This window comes from Drosophila bipectinata, chromosome 2L (assembly GCF_030179905.1).
Source record: "Drosophila bipectinata strain 14024-0381.07 chromosome 2L, DbipHiC1v2, whole genome shotgun sequence".
Lineage (NCBI taxonomy): Eukaryota > Metazoa > Arthropoda > Insecta > Diptera > Drosophilidae > Drosophila > Drosophila bipectinata.
Genome location: NC_091736.1, coordinates 6,396,115 through 6,418,092, shown reverse-complemented (window position 1 = coordinate 6,418,092; position 21,978 = coordinate 6,396,115). Strand labels below are relative to the sequence as shown.

The following is a 21,978-nucleotide window of genomic DNA, read 5'->3' as shown; positions in this document are numbered from 1 at the left end:
TCTTAGGATTTTGATGCAGAATGGTGGCAAATCAGTCCAGAAATCGTTTAAGATACTCCGCTTGAGAATCGGATGAAAATTGGGAAAGATATAGCCATCGCTGTGCGCCATATAGGCAAAAACCCCATTTTCAAGGGATCCCATAACGAAAAATGGACAAAAAATCTAAAAATTATTTCGTCTCAGGATTTTGATGCAGAATGGTGGCAAATCAATCCAGAAATCGTTTAAGGTACTCCGCTTGAGAATCGGATGAGAATTGGGAAAGATATAGCCATCGCTGTGAGCCATAAAGGGAAAAACCCCATTTTCAAGGGATCATGAAAAATGGACAAAAAATCTAAAAAATATTTCGTCTTAGGATTTTGATGCAGAATGGTGGCAAATCAGTCCAGAAATCGTTTAAGATACTCCGCTTGAGAATCGGATGAAAATTGGGAAAGATATAGCCATCGCTGTGCGCCATATAGGCAAAAACCCCATTTTCAAGGGATCCCATAACGAAAAATGGACAAAAAATCTAAAAATTATTTCGTCTCAGGATTTTGATGCAGAATGGTGGCAAATCAATCCAGAAATCGTTTAAGGTACTCCGCTTGAGAATCGGATGAAAATTGGGAAAGATATAGCCATCGCTGTGAGCCATATAGGGAAAAACCCCATTTTTACGGGATCCCATCACGAAAATAGACAAAAAATCTAAAAAATATTTCGTCTTAGGATTTTAATGCAGAATGGTGGCAAATCAGTCCAGAAATCGTTTAAGGTACTCCCCTTGAGAATCGGATGAGAATTGGGGAAGATATAGCCATCGCTGTGCGCCATATAGGCAAAAACCCCATTTTCAAGGGATCCCATAACGAAAAATGGACAAAAAATCTAAAAATTATTTCGTCTCAGGATTTTGATGCAGAATGGTGGCAAATCAATCCAGAAATCGTTTAAGGTACTCCGCTTGAGAATCGGATGAAAATTGGGAAAGATATAGCCATCGCTGTGAGCCATATAGGGAAAAACACCATTTTTACGGGATCCCATCCCGAAAATAGACAAAAAATCTAAAAAATATTTCGTCTTAGGATTTTGATGCAGAATGGTGGCAAATCAGTCCAGAAATCGTTTAAGATACTCCGCTTGAGAATCGGATGAAAATTGGGAAAGATATAGCCATCGCTGTGCGCCATATAGGGAAAAGCCCCATTTTCAAGGGATCCCATAACGAAAAATGGACATAAAATCTAAAAAATATTTCGTCGCAGGATTTTAATGCAGAATGGTGGCAAATCAATCCAGAAATCGTTTAAGGTACTCCGCTTGAGAATCGGATGAGAATTGGGGAAGATATAGCCATCGCTGTGAGCCATAAAGGGAAAAACCCCATTTTTAAGGGATCCCATCATGAAAAATGTACAAAAAATCTAAAAAATATTTCGTCTTAGGATTTTGCTGCAGAATGGTGGCAAATCAGTCCAGAAATCGTTTAAGGTACTCCGCTTGAGAATCGGATGAAAATTAAGAAAGATATAGCCATCGCTGTGAGCCATATATGCAAAAACCCCATTTTTACGGGATCCCATCACGAAAATAGACAAAAAATCTAAAAAATATTTCGTCTAAGGATTTTGATGCAGAATGGTGGCAAATCAATCCAGAAATCGTTTAAGGTACTCCGCTTGAGAATCGGATGAGAATTGGGGAAGATATAGCCATCGCTGTGAGCCATAAAGGGAAAAACCCCATTTTCAAGGGATCCCATAACGAAAAATGGACAAAAAATCTAAAAATTATTTCGTCTCAGGATTTTGATGCAGAATGGTGTCAAATCAATCCAGAAATCGTTTAAGGTACTCCGCTTGAGAATCGGACGAAAATTGGGAAAGATATAGCCATCGCTGTGAGCCATATAGGGAAAAACACCATTTTTACGGGATCCCATCACGAAAATAGACAAAAAATCTAAAAAATATTTCGTCTTAGGATTTTGATACAGAATGGTGGCAAATCAGTCCAGAAATCGTTTAAGATACTCCGCTTGAGAATCGGATGAAAATTGGGAAAGATATAGCCATCGCTGTGCGCCATATAGGGAAAAGCCCCATTTTCAAGGGATCCCATAACGAAAAATGGACATAAAATCTAAAAAATATTTCGTCTCAGGATTTTAATGCAGAATGGTGGCAAATCAATCCAGAAATCGTTTAAGGTACTCCGCTTGAGAATCGGATGAGAATTGGGGAAGATATAGCCATCGCTGTGAGCCATAAAGGGAAAAACCCCATTTTTAAGGGATCCCATCATGAAAAATGGACAAAAAATCTAAAAAATATTTCGTCTTAGGATTTTGCTGCAGAATGGTGGCAAATCAGTCCAGAAATCGTTTAAGGTACTCCGCTTGAGAATCGGATGAAAATTAAGAAAGATATAGCCATCGCTGTGAGCCATATATGCAAAAACCCCATTTTTACGGGATCCCATCACGAAAATAGACAAAAAATCTAAAAAATATTTCGTCTAAGGATTTTGATGCAGAATGGTGGCAAATCAATCCAGAAATCGTTTAAGGTACTCCGCTTGAGAATCGGATGAGAATTGGGGAAGATATAGCCATCGCTGTGAGCCATAAAGGGAAAAACCCCATTTTCAAGGGATCCCATAACGAAAAATGGACAAAAAATATAAAAAATGTTTCGTCTTAGGATTTTGATGCAGAATGGTGGCAAATCAATCCAGAAATCGTTTAAGGTACTCCGCTTGAGAATCGGATGAAAATTGGGAAAAGGTATAGCCATCGCTGTGAGCCATATGGGGAAAAACCCCATTTTCGATCGGACGAGAATTGGGGAAGATAAATAATATTTCGTCTCAGGATTTTGATGCAGAATGGTGGCAAATCAGTCCAGAAATCGTTTAAGGTACTCCGCTTGAGAATCGGATGAGAATTGGGAAAGATATAGCCATCGCTGTGGGCCATATAGGCAAAAACCCCATTTTCAAGGGATCCCAGCACGATAAATGGACAAAAAATCTAAAAAATATTTCGTCTCAGGATATTGATGCAAAATGGTGGTTAATCAGTCCAGAAATCGTTTAAGGTACTCCGCTTGCGAATCGGATGAGAACTGCGGAAGATATAGCCATCACTGTGGACCATATGGGGAAAAACCCCATTTTCAGGGATCCCATCATGAAAAATGGACAAAAAATATAAAAAATATTTCGTCTCAGGATTTTGATGCAGAATGGTGGAATAATGCTATATATACGCGATAAATATCCGATCTTAACTGCAAGGTTATATTAAATTTGGCTCCGCCCGACTTAGGTTTCTGAGAATAAATTTAAATTTGATTTCGTGGCTATTTTGTTTCCCATTTCCGAGAAAGTTCAACCTTTATTTAGAAATTGCCCTTCAACCAGTTTCCTTATCGGCGGACCTTCCCTGGCAACAGCTGCTCATTACCAACTAATCCTGGGCAGCAATTTAACTGCCTGATAAACGAATCAGAACTCATTGCCAGGCAACTATGGTGGTTGGCTTGTGTTTGCGTAATTTGAGCGCAAATATTGAAGTTTCAAAACCACCGGCACAGGCAACTGTAGCAAGCACCACAAATAAAAGAATAATAATAATAATGAGCAAATATTTAAACAGCCGAAAACTTATCAGACATTTTTCTCAGAGAAAGAGGGTACAATAAAAATGCTAACACTACATTGAAAAATTTTAAAGGGTACTTCTATAGAATTAAAAATGTATTTAAAGAATAACAATAGTTAAGAATATGTATGAAATTTGAAAAGGGCACTTTCTACAATTTATTTTTTTATGTGCATAAGCATTCCCATTTGATAAAAATGACGTTGAGATGGGAAACATCCCTTCAGTTCCAATTCTCTGTCCTTTTATTCGTCGCATTGCTGATTGTAATTATGAATGAAATTTGAATTGCCAGTGGAAAATCGGAGAATGGGTATTCGCTACACCTTCCGTTGCAGTTGCCGGACACGTGGCAACTTCTGATCCCCGGTCACGTGGCCCAGCCCCCCACTCACCCCTCATCGGAAGTGCCAATAAGTAGTTGTCAATATTGACTGATTATCTCGACACGGCGGCCAGGCGAGGGGCGGGCGAAGGCAGAACGCCGTGATTGCGAGTTGTTTGAGACTTAAGCGGAAGTAAACATAAATCACTGCGATGCCAGCGATAGGAAAAGGTCTGTCGCTATCAAGGGTTGAGAGACTGGGCAGAAAGGACACCCTCCGACGTATCTTCCAGGGGATGAGGCCATAATTTAAGCTGGCAGTCGACAGGAAGAAGCTGCTACCATTTAGTTCCATCTCTGAGAAATCTATGTCAAACAGGAGATGTGCATAATTGCATTCGAATGGCATCACAACCCGCAAAGCGGGATGAAATTGCAATCCCAGCTTAATCGGAAAAAGGAACTAAACGATGATTTTATCATCCATTGGGATCACTGAATGATATCTTCTTTGGTTGAAAACCTGGGGGACAAGTATCCCAATATTATATTAAATAGTAAGAAAAGATGCCAGTTCCAAATGCCAATTAAATATGAAATCTGAACAGCAAAAATAAAAACTATTTAAACATAATGACTAAAAGTTTTATACGAATTCCAAAATTAGACCGAATTATCTTTTGGGGCTAGCTAGCACTGGTAGTTGTACTTCCAAGGGAATATTAATTTCGTCTTATCAGCAAAAAGAGCGAAAAACCATGAATCATATTCTGCAAAATAAATTTTGTGTTAAAACCTAATTTAAAAATCAGAAATTGCGATTTGCCACTCAGTTGCTTAGACATTCTGTACGTAGAAACACGACGCTCTCGTTGGAAACTATGGATTTAATTTGGCTTATCTTGGGACTAATTTCTGTATTCCACATTGATCTTTCTCTGGGAAAGTGTGACTTATCTTTGAAACTAGCTAATGGAAATATAACTTTTATCCATGAGGTCTTTATTAAATTTGAATGCAATCCCGGCTATACAATTCAGGGTTATGAATATTACTATTGTGATTTAAAGTATCAACCTTTACCTTTTTGTGCCAGTAAGTAATAGCGGATAAATAACATAGTAATAAATAACATAGCGGATGTTGATATCTATATTAAAGAGTAATATTTTGTTTCCCATTCAGAGTCGGGATGCTCGAAGCTAGAAAATCCGGAGAACGGGGCCCTCATGAATCCCATCGGTGAGAAGGCGGTGATCATGTGCAATGATGGGTATGTCTTGGTTGGAACTCGTTTTGCATACTGTGACGGCAAGAATTGGACTAACAAGTTGGGCAAGTGCATTGAAAGCAGCCACAAAAAAGATCAGTCCTGCGACTTCGAGAGTGAGGATCAGTGCGGATGGCAGGGAGAGACCTTCGGTAATTCTTGGCACCGAACCAAGGACCACACCTCCGACGGTTACTTTGTGAGCCTTTTTACAATGACTTTCGACAAGATCTATCACTATGAATCACCGATCTTTCCGCGTATGCTCAGCTTAAGTACCTCTTGCTTTCGTTTCCGATACAAGATAGAGGGAAACGAAAAAGGTCTTCTAGTAGTTTCGGTTAAGCCATCCTCCTTGTCCTTGGACCATATGCAAAGCGGCAAGTAAGTGTGAATTGAATTAGAATAGTCCATTCTTTTTCAGATAATAACAAATTATATTAAACGACTTTTCAGATATGGAAATTTCAGTAAAATGGCAATTTCAAGATCTCAAAACGGTTGGCATGTAGAAACAATTGCTATTGATAAAATGGATACAGACTTTCAGATCGTGTTCACATATTCGAGCAATGGAGTGAGTTCGGTTGGAGTCGACAACGTTAAGCTAATGACGGGTCAGAGTTGCATGGCTGATCATCTCATTACCACATCGGAGGCTCCCTCCGCGGCAGAATCAACCTCTGGCCATGACTATACTACCGAATCAACCTACTATCCAAATATCCCAGATACTTTCGAACTAACGACGTCGACGGTGAGCACTGACTTTAAGGATAATAATAGCTCTGAATCGGAGTCAAAGATTAAGGCTTCTAACCAATCAACGTATGCCAGCGAACTTATCGGATTGGATACCACTTCACCAAGGATGAGCTGTTTCAACCGATGTGGCCAAATAATGCACCCGGGCATGGATCACGTTGCACTTCAAGGCACCTACATTAAGGGATGTGGCTGCAGTGAACATTGTGTTGATGACAATAACTGTTGTGAGGATTTTATTATAGAATGCCTGACAAAGAACATTCCGGAAACTAAAGAGCCAATACCAATGGAAACCCCACCAAAAAAAGAACCAACACCTACAAATCGGTTTTGGCAATCAAAACCATCGACTTCCTCAAAAATGAACTGCTCCAATCGATGTGGCCAAATAATGCGCCCGGGCATGGATCACGTTGCATCTGATGGAACCTATATCAAGGGATGTGGCTGCAGTGTTCATTGTATTCAGGACGATAACTGTTGTGACGATTATTTTAAGGAATGCGAGTCGAAGGAAAATACGGAAATTAAAGAGCCAATGGAACCAATGGAAACGGGATCCACAGAAATATCAACGCCAATGTCAACCAATCCCATTTCAGCGCAAATGACTTACATTCGGTAAGAATCGTTAATTAAAGGATTTAAAAATGTGATTTTTTATTAAACCCTTTTAACATGAATAATTTTTTTTAATAATAGCGCAAAATTAATGATTCCTGAGGCGGAAGGTCAAGTGAATAACATCGACATTGATGTGATCGAGGTGAACGCAGGGTAACTAAATAACTCACAAAAAAATTTTAACCACTAATCTACATAAAAAAATTTCAGTAGCGCGGATTTGGCGGGTTTGGGGCTTCAATTACTAGAGGATCCTTAATACAACATCATTCGAAAAATTAATATTAACTATGAATATTATATAATATTAAAAAATTTCAAAATAAAACAATCTTTTATAATTTCTCCTTAAAATGGTAAATGTGTTTATAAAACAATTGTGATACAACGAATACTATATTTTTTGTTGTTATTGAATAATAAATTATTTATAGAAACGTTATTTTGTGCACATACATTGTAAATTTGAATTCGCCACAAGTCTTTTATCAGAGCTTCCGCTGGCTTCAGAAGCAATATATAGCAGCTGATTAAGAAAATTCCAATTTGGGAATTTCTCAGTTTCTCAGTTTTTAATGCGCTTTTCTTCAGCTCACATCGAAAATTGTCGATGCCATGAGGATCTTATGGATTTTATACCTATTGTTTTTATACGATTTACATCTTATCAATGGAGTCTGTATAAATTATCCTGATTTGCCTAATGGAAATGCAACGGTGCGAAAAGGAAATCATGTGCTCTTCCAATGCCATAAAGGATATGAACTGCAAGGAAGATCGATTTTCTCTGCCAATTCTGATGGAGTATTGAGAGGAATAATGCCAGTCTGTAGCAGTAAGAATGGAATAATATATTTTATAGGATTTGAAATAACACCTCTTTATTTCAGACGCTGGATGCAAGAAACCTAAGCAGCCCCCAAACGGAGTACTGATTATTTACGATAATTTAAAAGCAATCGTCAGGTGCAAGAATGAATATATTTTGGTTGGATACGGGGTAGCCTACTCAATGGAGCAATGAGCTTGGAAATTGTCAAAAACGCAATCGAACAGACTATTCCTGTGGCTTTGAAAGTGCAGATTTGTGTGGTTGGACAACGTCTAAAGTAGCCACCTATCCTTGGAAGAGGGTCAGTACATTGGAAAACTTTCCCTCGAATTCTCCTTCGAAAAAATACGTAAATCTTGAGAAAGGTTACTTTATGCGAGTGGAGCCGGAGACTGGTACAAGAACGACCTCCGATCTGACATCTCCCATCTATCCAAGGTCACTTAGCTCAGAGTCCGTTTGCTGTTTCGGTTTTCAATACTTTATTTATGGACTTAACAATTACTTTAGTGAGCCTCAATTGGAGTTGCATGTGAAACTTGTTCCCAGAATCGAAAATAAAGTTGTGGTGGTATCAACTAGGTGAGTTAAAGCATTTGAAATTATTAATTACATTATAAACAAATAAATAAAACATACAGTCCTCGCATATGGAAGTTGTCGAATCCCCAAATCGGCGAGTGGGTTCAGGATGCTGCTATAATTCCAGAAATGACATATGACTTTCAGGTCTCCTTTACAGCCAACAACTATGGTTCGAAATTATGGGATATGGCCATTGACAATGTGACATTATTGACTGGCAAAGATTGCTGGAATTTATTTGATAATTTGAAAGAAATATCAACTGAATGTAGAGATCAGAGTATCTATGCTCATACAGAATATCCTGAATATTGAAAGTGCCTTCTTTTGTTTTATTTTACCACTCGTATAAAATATTTTGTAATCTTTATTCTATAGTTTTATAATCCTCTTAATCCTACCTATCCACATGAACGACAAAGAATATATAATTATGTAACTAACACTAACATGGAACTTTTTAATAAAATATACCCTTATGTTCCCCATCTTTCGACAAGTCTTTACAACTGAGCAAAAATCGGGTAAGATTTGAGAGGTCTAAAATTAGATGGATTTTGCAAGAAGATATAAAATTTTGACGATGTAACATTCGGCGATCTGATAATTATTCCTAATAAATGGTATGACAGCTAAGGTATAAAAGGTATACAATCGGGAAGGTATAAAATTCAACGATATGCCAACTAACAACTAAGTTATAATAATAATGATAAACAAAACTTTTAATTTAATGTATATAGTAAGTTTCATGAATTATTGGCAGATCATGTAGATTACTAAAAAAAACATGTAATATTCCATTCAGCAAATATTATTAAATTATTACACAATTACTAAAACGTGGTTCTCTCTGTGGTTCTCTTAAGTATTAATATGAATAAACTCACTGTTATCTTCAAACGGAAAGAGTAAATGAATTGTCGTTCAACTGTGAGTCCGTTGATAAATTCCAGTTTCTTTCCAACTCAGTTGTTTTTCATTCTTTTAAGATATAAGTACAAGAGCTCTAAGGCGGCTTCCTTAGACGAAATGGAATTTTTTAATCAGTATCTGACTATAGTTTGTATATTATATTTTGGAACCAGGAGCCAGACACCAGGAGTCAGTGCCGCGTGTGAAAGATCTTTTGTTTTGCAACACGGCTCCGTGTCAGTACGATCAAGGAATATTATTCGATTCAGGTGCACTCGGGGCTACATCCTGCAGGGAATTTTTGTGGGCGTCTGTGATCGAAATGGTCGTATACAAGGAGAACGACCATTTTGTGCCAGTAAGTTTTTCTACTAATTAAAAGGGGAAAGAAAAACAGAGAACATTGTATTTTTTTTTTTCAATATTCAAAAATAATTCACAATCAAGTAACGCATAGATAGAGACTTTTTGCAATAAACTGTTTCAAAAAAATCTATATTAAAGAAAGAGAATAGTTTAATCTCAGTTTTCAAAGTGCCTAATCTTTCTTCAAATATTATTAAATGTTTAAAAAATTACTGAAATAATTAGAGTCTTCTCTCAGTTCCGTGGTTCTCTTAACTAAAAATATGAATAAGCTCAGTATTATCTTCAAACGGAAAGAGTGAATGAATCGTATTGCAAGATAAATTCCAGTTTCATTGCAATTTAGTTGTTTTTCATACTTTGAAAATAAAAGTACAATAGCTCTAAAGCGGCTTCCTAAAACATAATGGAATTTTTGAATATTTGCTTGGCTATAGTTTGCATATTATGTTTTGGTCAGACAACAGCATTTAGTTCGTTGTGTGAAAGATCTTTAAGTCTTCCTCATGGAAGCATGAGATCGAGACCAAATAATTTTATTCGGTACCGTTGCGTACGGGGTTATATTCTGCACGGAAGTCAAGTTGGCTATTGTAATCAATATGGTCGTTTAGTGGGAGGACGACCATTTTGTGCCAGTAAGTTTCGTATAAATTTTCTAATTAAGTTCAATTAAAACCAGCAAATATTTATACAAATATTTTGTTCAAGTGAGTAATTTGGCAGCTTATGTTTAAAGAGTAAAATTACTAAAAAAATATAAAAATAAAACTTTTTATTAAAATTCGTTTCATTAAAATTTTTGTTAAACTTCCCAAGAATAACCTGAAAATTAATAAATGTTTCTTTTTTAGAGGCTGGATGCTCACAATTGGAAAAACCGGAAAACGGGGAACTTCTATCTTATGACGGCCTGAGAGCCACGATCGCGTGCAAGGATGGATATGTTCTGGTAGGGAATCGTATGACCTACTGCGACGGAAATTCATGGAACACTCAGCTCGGTGAGTGTTTAACGAGTAACCACACCAAGGATCACTCATGCGACTTTGAGAGCGAGGATCAGTGCGGTTGGCAGGCGGAGGTGGGCTTTCGGCAACCATGGAAGCGCATCAGTACAGTGCACGATTACCACTCCCTACGAACTGGTCCCCATCATGATCACACCTTCCGTAACGCCTCCGGCGGACACTACATGCGAATGGAAACACAAACTGGCGCCCACGGGAGCTACCACTTCATATCGCCGGTATATCCCCGAGCCCTCAGCTTAAAAACAGCCTGCTGTTTTCGGTTCCACTACTTCATGTACGGAACCGGAGTTGGCAGTCTGGTGGTCTCCGTCAAGCCAGTGAATATCTCTGTCACAGACATGTGGAGCAAATTCAAGGCCAAGTGAGTTTTATCCCAGCGGATATGGTATAAGTCTCTGGAATTCTCCAAGATAACAATTTCAAAAACACTTATCTTTTTAAAAACATTCATATATTGTTGCATACAAAATATCGTCACTTAACGATGCGGGCGGATATTACGTTTGCATTTTTATACATTTCTAAGCAAAATAATGAAAGCAACGTTTTACCCACAGATATTCGAGGTTCGATATTTCTGGCTCCCAGGGTAGAGAGTGGATAGAGCACACAATCTCCATTGATGAAATGGAATCGGACTTTGTGGTTATCTTCACTGCCACGGATGCCGTATCTCGGTTCGGAGACATTGCCATCGATGATGTTAAGTTGATGACGGGCCAGGAATGTGGAGTAGGTGACTTCACTACCACAACGGAGCCGCCGGCACCAGTGTCGGCCATTAGTGAACAGCCGGTGGTATATGACATGATGAACTGCACCAAACGGTGCGGCCAGGTGATGTTACCTGGCATGGATCACATTGGACCGGATGGCAACTACATCAAAGGATGTGGCTGCAGTGAGGAGTGTCTACAATTTGAAAATTGTTGTCCCGATTATTTAGAACTATGTGTTTTGATCGATACGACTATGGTAGCTATAGAACCAACTACAACATCAACTTCAACAACAACGACAACGACAACCACAACACTAAAACCCACAACTACAACTAGAAAAACAACAACAACAACCACAAAAAGGACTACAACACCAACTACTACGACAACAACTACAACAACACCAAAACCCACAACAACAACAAAAACCACAACAACGACAAAAAGAACCACAACTTCTACTTCTACAACAAAACTAGTGCCAAGTACAACAACAGTGAGAACAACAACTTCAACAACGCCCACACCAAGAAAACAAAACACACCAACAACTATAAAAACAACAACGACAACAGATAAAACAACAACAATGAAAATAAATGCCACAACAACCACACCAGTAAAAAGTAAGTAATATTATTCTTATTAAATATCTATAAAATAAAACTATCTTTTATCCTATAGTTACTATCCCAAATAATCGAATAACCTGGAAAGTAGATCCCGATGACATTGCTGGGCATATGGATGTGAAGGAAAACATACCCAATCCCGCATTAGTAATGCTCTTCCTACTGATCGGCGTTGTTCTGGTGGTGGTTCTCATAAATCTTATAAAGCGTTGGACTAACCCAATCAGAGGGCATCAAAACGAGAAGGCGGTTAGTTTTAAGAAGGTATTCGATAAGATAAGAAAACCAACATCATTGGTCGGACAACGTCAAAGAAATTCTCTGCAAGAACCACTATACAGTTCTGCTAATGAGGACTCTGAGGATGATACACGATTAGACGAAATGGGTGTAGATATTCGTAATGTCTCCGAACTATAAGTTCCTTTATACAAGTTTTAAATCTACTTGGATTCTCTCTTAAATTCAAGAAGATTGGAGAAACTTAAAGATAAGCATTAAGGTTTTAGGGTATGATAGCCTTTTTCTCTGGAAAAATAAATAAACCTATAATTATATTATTGAGCAAAAAGGTATTGCCTTTTACCCTTTTTTTACAATGAATGGCATTCGAAAAAATTATATCCCCTCTGTGAAACTATGAATAACCCAATCAAATTAGGCTTTATTGTGTTTATTTAAGGGAAGCAGGAGCAGAGAATCTAGAAAATTGAATACGCAAAAGAAAAACAGGTGCAAAGCCACCGGAATCGAATATATTTATTTCCGGATAGACTCGAGATGTTCCCCCCTTGGGATTGAATCATTTTTGTGCACGTTTAAGGGGCTTTGAATATAAGAAGAAACATACCCCGATCTCCGCTTTCTCTAATCAAATCTTGTGGGGAGTGTCAGTTACTCGACTTGCCCTCTGGCTCTTTCTCCTAGGCCTGCTCCTGTCCCAGGTCCCAGGACCTGGACTTGCTGGTTTTCCCTTTTTCCCTCCTGCAGATGCTGTGGCTGCTGTCAGTCAGTCAGCCAGCCCTCGGTATCTGAATGTTGCACGTGTCCTGCCAGCGGCTGTTGCAACCACCGATTTCAGGCTATTGGCAACAAAAAGAAAAAAAACAGGGAAACCCAAGACCCATGAACCCAAAAATCCAAGCCCAGCCAAGTAACCACCAGCCGAGTTTTCTGGGGGCAGGCTCGTGTTTTAACAGCGGCTTTTGGTTGTGATTTAGTGGCAGCTTAGCGTCTGGCACGGGACCAGTTAGCAGTAACCAGCCACCAGCGACCTCTAGCTCAGCCCTTCTATATACACTTTAAGAAAATAAGTCATGAGAGGTGTTTAAGTTTAAGCCAAAATTAACGAAAGGGATTTTGTCAATGGACTTTTCATAAAAACATAGAACTTTCTTTAGCTTAAACTATTTTTCCTTGTTTCTCTCAGTGTAAGAAAGATTTGTGCTGCTCTCAGCTGAAATAACTGGGCATTTCATGCAATTATTGCCTCTGGACCAGACGGGTCCCAGACCAAAGACCCCGGCCACTGAAATTGCTAGTTTGCACGCTCAACAAATTTTCACACAAGATTTTCCGCAGCGTTTTGCATTGCACCCCCCACCTTATTCGTTTTTGAGTTTTCCCGACCGACACCCTTGTCGGTTGTTTTCGAGGATTTCCACAACCCCAAAGATTTTATATTTTTGCCGAGGCACTTCCTGTTTGCGATTGTGATTTAACGCCCGTTTGCCACCGCCACCGCCGTTCTCTATCGACTTCTCACACATCATTTGGCGGCTAAAAATTTTCCTGTTTTTCCTAGACTGCTCTTATTTTTTTCGTTTTTGGGTTTTAATTAAAAAGGCATTTTGATACGCCAGACAGGGGGCGTGCCTGAAGTTGCTTTTGCCGCATTTTTGCCCTAATGCCCATTGAGGCTCTAATTAAATGGTAAGTAAGTTGGCTTATCTAGGGGTGGGATGGTCTAAAGATGCCACTGGGTTTAGGTTTGAGTTGCGTATTCCTCATTATTTCTGTACTGCTGCATCGTAAATTTTCAAGGGACAAATTTTTGCATGCCATCCGAAGAGGCCTGAAATGTGGGTTTGGCGAAATGGCCGGTTTTGGGAGCCGGCCAACACCCCTTGGCTTATCTATCACATTCCGACCAGGCCCACACACGTTGCAGAAAAGAGACGCACCCTCCTTATTGTCCCTTTCCACCGATTTCAAGTCCCTAGGCATTTCACTGTCCCGCTCTTATCGCGGCAATAAATCGCATTAATTTATTGTTGTCGCCGCATATTTGGTGGCACGGTGGCAAACCCTCTGCCCCTTCAAGCCAAGTGGGCTTGCCCACTGGCCAAGGTGGAAATCTGAGGGTGGAGTATTCCAAAGAAAAGCGACAGCTACTGCATTGTTATTGTTTTCTATTTAACACTTTTTAGTGGATGGTACACAAGAAGGAGGGTATGTCAAAAGCAAGAACATAGACCATAAAAAGCAAACACTTTTGATTAAATTAAAAAAAAAATGAAGTTCTTAATGAAAAATATAATAAAAAAGTTCAGAGCCATAAGTTCAAAAATGTATTTTAGTTTTTCAAAAAAGAAAAGCTATATTTTTGATAAAAAAAAAAAAAAACTACGTTTAAAATACTTCAAGTATCTACTTTTTACTTTAAAATTAAGTACTATAGAGTGTTCCAAATTCTTCACTTTCAAGCAAAAACCAACATAAAAATGTCTCTGCATTACGTTTTTATTGTTTTCTCATTTCTATCAGCTGTGTCAGCATTTCAGTTTTGCCATTTTAATCTCCATCCAAAGGACATGTGCGAAATTGTTGCCTAAGATCCCAATCACTAGCCGGCGGGCAGGAGCAGAAACGGAGCAAGCAGCGCAGGACTCGAGGGCAGCAGAATATTTATAACACTACGGCTGCAATTTATTATGCAGTGTCTGGGCATTGGTCAGTAGAGTGGTGTGGAGTGAAGTTTTTGGGGCTACTTTAATGTGCCAGTCTCCAAAGATGTCACCTTGTGTACGGCCGCCAGCGGGACATGGACTAGTGCTGGGGTGGACTGGGGGCTGGGATGTTTAAGCCAACATACAAAACCTGGCCAAGATTTATGCACTCAAGTTATGGCGGGCCAGACTGCAACTTTATCGTTGGCACTGAATGTTGGTACACAGAGCGAAATAGGCTAAACAAAAATTAGTTTTCTTTTCATTAAAATAAGTTTAATACGACCCCAAACATTAAATAAAACGTTTGGAAAAAGTACCTATGATTTAATTTATAAATTTAATATCTTAAATTTTTCCCTTTGTGCATACATTTTTTTTCTTCCACTAGCTTGACCAAAATGCAACACATTTTAGTCCTTTTCCCCTACTCTCCGCCAGGATATTCCAGCTGTGGTTGTTGTTGGCCTGGTCTCGACATTTCCTGTTGCCGTCCGTTATCAGTTCACCAAAGTTGTTGTCGACTGCAGATCTCTTTTTGCATTTCTTGTGTGTGTCAGGGAGTATTTTTGCACAAGGAACTATACATTTAAATAACACACAACAACCACACACAGGAGCAAAAAAAGCTGCATGTGGGTGGCAGAAATAAAACAAAAATGAATTTCTTTGGTAACTTTTTAAAAATAGAAAATTCTGCCGCAAGATTTACAAAAGCCTCTTGTCTTGGTTGCATAAATATTAAATTAGGACAAAAGTCAAAAATAAATATGAAACAAAAATGTCAGAGAAAGTATTAATTTCCTAAGAAATCAATAAAAACTCTTTGCCAATTTTTGCAATCCTCTTACAGGACAAGCCAAAAAAAATATACGAGTTGTAAGGATACAGAAGCAAACGTCATGGCTATATTTTCATTATTTCCAATGGAATTATAAGCGTCATCATCGGGATCAGGATCATCGTACTTGTAATCGTTGGCAGCAGCACGAAAACTAATTAAGCATCACATTTCACATCCAATTTGACCTCGCTCCCCCGAGAGCTCCGACAAACGGCAAAGGAAATGAGGGGAAAAACAAAACCCAAATCGAAATATAAGCCAAAATAAATTTCTCGTTCACCAAATGCGCTTTCATAATTAATATGAACAACCGGCAAGGCAAGTGAATCCTTGAAGCAGGACGATAAGGAAAAGGGCGAACCGGAAAGTCATAGCTGCCATGACAACAAATGGAAATGGAGAGCAGAAGAAAAATATGGAAAGCGGCTGGCTTCAATAACGTTGAAGGTCTGGGTTCGGTATTGATGTTCTTTATAGTCCTTCAATGACTAATCCGCATCCGTACTTGCATCCGCATTCGCATCCGCATCTCCAGTTGAATGAAAAGTGCAGCAAAAGCAGAATTACCAAAATCTTTAGGCTAGGAAGAACTTGAAGAAATTTTGTATTATTCCATTTGATATTACCTTTTTTACCTTTAATGTTGAGCCCTTAAAAAGCTATTGAAATTCGAATCTAGAAAATTATATTCATTTTGAATTAAAAATATTTTTTTACGATTTTTCAAAATTTTTTAGTGCAAAAAGTATAAATGTATACTCATAATAATCTTATAACTACTATTGCTTCACAGTGCACTTTTTTGAAAACATATCGAAAATCAAACAATTGTCTTTCTTACAATGGCACACAACATTCATTGTACCGGGCGCACACAGAAATTGATGTATTGTTTTTCCTCGACCAGCATCTGCTGCCGGAAAAACTCGCTGGAAAATCTGAAGGAGAATGGCGGGCGAAAGGAAAAGCCAAAAGAAGCTGCACCATTGCAAGGTTTAATCAGCAGCTTACAAGGGTAAACAATGGCCAAAAAAAAACACCATACATACATACATATATAAATCGAGAGGGGAGAATTGGGAAATGGAGAAAGGAAAAGCCAAAAAGTACACTAGAATGGTATGGAAAAAGCGATCTATCAAAATGAAATTGAAATCTTTTGCTCATTTTTGAGCTTCTCACACAGAGATGTTGGGGTGAAGAGATGCAAAAATTTCGGTTTGAAATTCGCATTTGGCATTGCAGTTTGTCTTTGGCCTGACTTGGCTGCTGATTCTGCTGCTGCTGCTGGATGCTGTTCCCTTGTCGCCCTCTCCTGGAGCCCCATTCCACTCTCACTTTGCCATGTCAATCAATGTCAATAAAACAATTACTGTCACTTGCAGCTGGGCAGAAGGCAAGGACATATCCGGGCAGGGAGGTGAACGGGATGAAAAGGATGAACAGCCAACGACGACTTTGGACTTGGTGTCATGTTCGAGTAGCTGGAAAAAGGAGCTGAAGTTGCACGATCAGAAGAGGGTTGGGGATGTACGAGATAGAAAAAGGGAATCCCCCAGCAGTTGTCGCAGCTGGAGTTTTGAAATCGAAGCGGGTTGGCCACTCAACAGAAATTCACCCACAATACGGTTTGACAAGCACTGATAAAAATAAAATGGTGACTATTTTGGGAAACTTTTTTGAAACTCAATGTTTCTTTGCTCCTTGTATGTATTATATTTATTTAAGGTTGAATATTATTTATAGCAAATTATTGTTTATTTTTTTATTGATACGAACATTTGCCATATTGATTACAAAAATTCATAAGTTATTATTTATTCAGCCAAAAACTGTTGGTTTTTGTTTACTTAATTTATTAATAAAGAAATTATTTTTTATTGTAGTGTAAGATCCCTTGGCAGCCACTCAACTCCCATGGCGAAACTTCTGGTTGTGCCACATTTTGGGGTAAACTGTTTGCGGTCCTGCAGCCCACACTACCTCAGTTTACTGGCAATAAAACCCGACCAGCTACCCCCAAACAGCAAACTCAACGCAACGCAACTCCATTGCCACTGTGACAAATCGTTTGCTTTAGACATGGCCCTGCCATTGGCATAATCGTTCCGTCATTGCAGTTTCTGTTGCACAAGGCAACGGGCTTGGTCCGCCCCTGAAACTTGCAACATTGTGTCTAGTTTTGAGTTACATTGTCTAGGCATCGAAGTTGCGTTGACAGTCATCGACATTTGTTCGAGGTTTTTGGCCCGCCAGCCTCGCCAGCAAAATTTCTAGTCACATGCATAAAACATGAGGCCCAAAACCATAGGTGAGGACTTGGCCAAGAGAAGAGGCCAGAAAATGTGGGCATTAACTTTGGGACGTCTATAAGTAGAAGTCGGTGGAGATGACTTGGAAAACTTAGAGTTTAGCAAACCCTTCGAGCTAAGAGTTTTTAAAAATGTCATAGTCTAAGTATTTTTATAAAATATTGTCATTTTATAATCAAAAGAAGAAAATAAAATGAATATTAATTTTAATTTCTTAAAGTGTATTCTTCATTAGAGGTTGGGATAAAAACGTTTCCCAAAAGGCGACAAAGGACAGGCCAAAAATCTTGAAAGAGGCTCAATTTGATAGACTGCCTGAATCTGGAATTGTGCAACTGCAACTGCACCTGCAACTGCAAATGTTACAGCAGCTACATGTGCAACTCTTATTGGATCTGAAATCACAGGTTTTTCCGTTTGCTGAGAAATAATCTGCAGATGATTGGATACTTCTGCCTTTATGGTTGCAGCCCAATAAGGAAAGAAGTCAAAGTTGTGGTGCCCCTTGTAAGAACATGGTTATCTCATAGGTGGGATTAGGAATCCTGATTGGGAGGCAGACACAAAAATTGGGGTTAGTCTCGATTAAATTCTATGACAACTGACATTCCCAACGCTCACCTAGAATCATGATAGAAATCGAAATTAATTGATAGATTATGAAAGGACAATACACCTCGCAGGACCATGCAGTACAAGTCCCTCCTAATGAATACTATTAGCATTAGTCAATTAGCTAATCGCCTTCGCTTCTTGTCATTCTCTAAACCGAAGTCAATTCAAATGTATCTGACGGATGCATAAGTATGCATATATTTGAATAGAGTTGAGTGAAGGTGTATCTCTGACAGATTTCCACCCACAGATCGGATCACTGCATTATTCATGCACTTCTCCATGCGGATTGCGGGTAGCTCTGGGTTGGATGCGAAAAGGGGGGGAAGGATTGGGTTTTAGGATATAGGGAACTGTAGGTGGAAAAGTGACAAACGAGCTGTAAAAATTGTTCCACACGAAACCAAATGAAATATTCACGAAATTGTTGAAGGAACTGCAAATGAATTATAAAACGTGCACGCTTACGAAAGGCGACAGGAATGAATAGGGAGACGGATATAGACGGGCCGTGAGAGAAGGGCTTACAAATGTCGGGGAATAGATGTCAATGATGATGATGATGTGACACTCAACGATGATGCATCTTGGGAGGTTCTTGAAGTTTCTATCAAGGGAAACGAAAGTTCAATGCTTAGCTCACAATATTAATAGAAAGAATTTAGTTTTATGCAGCAATGAAATGTTTTATTTAATAACAATATAATATAACAAATATTAAAATACGTTTCGGTGATCAGTTCATTTTCCTAGTTCAGAATATCCATTTCTCTCTCTAGCCTTTGGTTTCCTCGAGCCCATTTTTTTTTTTATTTTATTGCATCATCCATTTAGGCTCACCGCAAACACACTGCCTGACCTGGCGCTCCAGATTCTTGATCATACCCAGGATATTCCTGCACAAATTATCACGATCTTCACAGCCGTCGCAGGTCTTACCACCGGGTCCACAAGGTTGGCAACCACATGGTTTGGGAGTGGGTTTCCTAGTTGTTGTTGTCGTGCGAATGGGTTTCTTAGTCGTTGTTGTCGTGCGAATGGGTTTCTTAGTGGTTGTTGTCTTGCGAGTGGATTTTGTAGGCCTGGTAGATTTGGTTGGCTTGTGAGTGGATTTTGTAGGCCTGGTAGATTTGGTTGGCCTGTGAGTGGATGTTGGCTTGGGAGTGGTTGTTGTTGACTTGGTGGTTGTTGGCCTGGGAGTTGTTGTCGTTGTTGTGGTCGTCGTGGTTGTTGTTGTCGTGGTTGTTGTTGACTTCGTGGTTGTTGTTGGTTTGGGAGTAGTTGTTGTAGTCGTGGTGGTTGTTGGCTTGGGAGTGGTTGTTGTCGTTGTCGTGGTTGTTGTTGGTTTGCGAGTGGTTGTTGTTGTCTTGGTGGTTGTTGTTGGTTTGCGAGTAGTTGTTGTAGTTGTACTCTTGACAGTTGGAGGCTCGCAAGGAGGTGCCGTAGTGGTTGGAGGCTCACAAGGAGCTTGAGTGGTTGTGGTGGTAGTTGGAGGCTCGCAAGGTGGTGGGGTAGGAGTAGGACATCCACAGTCATAGGTTGGGGATCCCGAGCCAGAGATCACCAAAACGCAAGCTGTTGGAAGTGGATATTAAGCAAAAAAGGAAAGGAGCTATAATATCACGATTATATTACCGATCACAATTCCTAGAGCCAACTTCATGTTTTCTTCAGATCACTTAACCACTGACTGATGCCCTCCTTGGCGCTGCTATCCCATTTTATAGTCAATTAATCCAACAAAAAAGCAGTAGTTAAAAATAGTAACCAGCATTGAGTAAACATAACCCCTGATGATTACAATTTATTGAATTATAATAACCATACGATCCGAAAAGTCTGCTCCAGTTCAAGGGCAAATGTCCGTATTGTTTATTTACTTTGGGTATCGCGTGTACCATATGCAAACCGAAACTCTATATTTAAGGTTATTTTGTTTGGAGAGATGTTTTAACAAAAGCATAGGAACTCGAATGTATGACGAAACACACCTGCAATATAAGCTTAAACATTTGTTTAAACAGTAAACAGTATTGGAAATTATTTTTGCACATTTATTAAATACAAATACGAAAATCATTCAATTATAAATTATTTATTGATTATAAATAGAACATCAAGATGGCTGAAGTACTAATTAAACTTTATAATGGGTTGCCAACCCCCCCCAACTTTATCCTTAGTTTGTGGCTGAAAACAAACTAATCAAATAATCATAACTGCTGTGGCTGCAACTTCCATTTCATTTCTGCAATTTCGCTGTTTGCAGCTGCAACAAAGTGCTTTTAGCCATTCGCCTACGATTTTGTGGCACTGCCAACAACAATGTCCAAAAGGACTTAAGGCTTCGATATTTCGCATTTGTATGCTGAATGAAATTGGCGTGTGGACAATGCAAAATACAGATGACTGGCTGGGCAACAAAAAGCCATAAAGTAGGAGACTAGGATGCATCTGCCAGGAGCAGAGGCAGTCACTACCTCAAATTCCACAACATCGCTGTGAGGCAATTGCACCACTCGAACCGCCCCCCACCCCCAGCCACCCAAGGCACCCAGAAAGCATCCGCCAAACCACCAGAAGGAAGGCGATCTCTTGTCGCCACTGACACGTAAACTATTTGGCACGCAATGCACTTGGCGACTTGCTGATGTTGACGCACATAAAATGCCAAATGCTGTGAAGGATGCCGATGGTGCGGTCCTCCTACTTTTGATACAGCACCCCATCCAGTACTCCCCTCGATACCACCATCTACCGATTTTCCTAGCTTGGCTGCTGCAAAAGCCACCAAGCAATTTGCCCGAGACGAAGCTCTGGCCGGGAAACTGGTCTGGTCTACTCCTCACTTCTGGCAGGGGCATAATGCGATTTGGGAATTGATTGCGCCAGGCACTCGACAAATGTGTTCAGGGTGAGTGCACACAGAAAAACAAGAACCTCTTATGTATGTTTAATTTTTATTTACATTTTTTTTAAATAATAGATTTTAAGGAAAGCTAAAAAATGGAATCCATAATCCATATTTCTGTGCAAAATTAAGATCTTTTCGCACAAGAAACTCTTTTTAAAAAACACCCTTCTTTCAAAAATGTCCTTTGTTACTAGTTTCAAAAAACCTTAAAGTCTAATCCATACCAGTTCTTTCAAACAATGATTATACCTAAAGCATAGTTTAAAAGACATATTTATTTTAAAAACTCTAAATCTTTAAATGTATACCCTTAAAACCGAAGTTAATTCATTTTGGAAATCAAATATATAATAGGAAATTTTCCCTCAATGCAAACAATTTGGTGGGAATAGCAAACCGCTGGCCCTTAACTCAACCAGACATCAACTAGCTGAGCTCTCCACCCGCAGAATTTCGCACTCATTTTACGCAAATTACATTTTGCGTTTCGCTGGTCGGTCAACCCCGGGACACAAAACCCAAAAACCAAACCCTAAAACTCAACTGGAAACCAGGCAAAGGAGCACAAAGCCAAAATAAAAAAAAAAAGAAACCACAAAAAAAGTGGAAGCATT

At 39.1% G+C, this 21,978-nt stretch overlaps 3 protein-coding genes and 1 long non-coding RNA gene across 5 annotated transcripts; 3 read left to right on the top strand and 1 right to left on the bottom strand.

Moving 5' to 3' along the window:
- The first annotated feature begins 4,845 nt into the window (after nucleotides 1-4,845).
- LOC108119907 (uncharacterized) lies at nucleotides 4,846-7,655 on the top strand. The gene is made up of 7 exons (XM_070277639.1): nucleotides 4,846-5,078; nucleotides 5,169-5,637; nucleotides 5,710-6,642; nucleotides 6,724-6,798; nucleotides 6,856-7,001; nucleotides 7,080-7,480; nucleotides 7,536-7,655. Exons 1-5 carry the CDS (start codon nucleotides 4,865-4,867, stop codon nucleotides 6,902-6,904), a joined length of 1,740 nt encoding a protein of 579 aa, XP_070133740.1. The 5' UTR covers nucleotides 4,846-4,864; the 3' UTR covers nucleotides 6,905-7,001; nucleotides 7,080-7,480; nucleotides 7,536-7,655.
- LOC108119935 (uncharacterized) lies at nucleotides 7,656-8,552 on the top strand. Its single transcript, XR_011442173.1, has 2 exons — nucleotides 7,656-8,059; nucleotides 8,119-8,552. It is a non-coding gene; the product is annotated as an uncharacterized lncRNA (long non-coding RNA).
- Nucleotides 8,553-9,034: 482 nt separating this feature from the next.
- LOC108119909 (uncharacterized) lies at nucleotides 9,035-12,268 on the top strand. Of its 2 annotated transcripts, none has more exons than XM_017233325.3 (4): nucleotides 9,035-9,335; nucleotides 10,198-10,738; nucleotides 10,935-11,725; nucleotides 11,784-12,262. In XM_017233325.3, exons 1-4 carry the CDS (start codon nucleotides 9,095-9,097, stop codon nucleotides 12,149-12,151), a joined length of 1,941 nt encoding a protein of 646 aa, XP_017088814.2. In that variant the 5' UTR covers nucleotides 9,035-9,094; the 3' UTR covers nucleotides 12,152-12,262. The 2 variants fall into 2 exon arrangements, with proteins under 2 accessions (XP_017088814.2, XP_070133592.1); XM_070277491.1 differs by lacking the exon at nucleotides 9,035-9,335 and adding an exon at nucleotides 9,739-9,981 and having other exon boundaries at nucleotides 11,784-12,268.
- Nucleotides 12,269-19,127: 6,859 nt separating this feature from the next.
- Nucleotides 19,128-20,367, bottom strand: LOC108119906 (salivary glue protein Sgs-3). The gene is made up of 2 exons (XM_017233320.3): nucleotides 20,086-20,367; nucleotides 19,128-20,025 (listed from the first exon to the last, which is right to left on the bottom strand). Exons 1-2 carry the CDS (start codon nucleotides 20,111-20,113, stop codon nucleotides 19,265-19,267), a joined length of 789 nt encoding a protein of 262 aa, XP_017088809.2. The 5' UTR covers nucleotides 20,114-20,367; the 3' UTR covers nucleotides 19,128-19,264.
- Nucleotides 20,368-21,978: the final 1,611 nt, after the last annotated feature.

Bases quoted from the DNA above. Each gene is read 5' to 3' on its own strand.
- LOC108119907 (XM_070277639.1), top strand. From the start codon at position 4,865: ATGGATTTAATTTGGCTTATCTTGGGACTAATTTCTGTATTCCACATT. The intron at 6,643-6,723 runs GTAAGAATCGTT...TTTTAATAATAG, and splicing joins GCGCAAATGACTTACATTCG to CGCAAAATTAATGATTCCTG. The intron at 6,799-6,855 runs GTAACTAAATAA...AAAAAATTTCAG, and splicing joins GTGATCGAGGTGAACGCAGG to TAGCGCGGATTTGGCGGGTT.
- LOC108119906 (XM_017233320.3), bottom strand. From the start codon at position 20,113: ATGAAGTTGGCTCTAGGAATTGTGATCG. The intron at 20,026-20,085 runs GTAATATAATCG...CACTTCCAACAG, and splicing joins GGCTCTAGGAATTGTGATCG to CTTGCGTTTTGGTGATCTCT.
- LOC108119909 (XM_017233325.3), top strand. From the start codon at position 9,095: ATGGAATTTTTTAATCAGTATCTGACTATAGTTTGTATATTATATTTT. The intron at 10,739-10,934 runs GTGAGTTTTATC...TTTTACCCACAG, and splicing joins TGGAGCAAATTCAAGGCCAA to ATATTCGAGGTTCGATATTT. The intron at 11,726-11,783 runs GTAAGTAATATT...TTTATCCTATAG, and splicing joins AACAACCACACCAGTAAAAA to TTACTATCCCAAATAATCGA.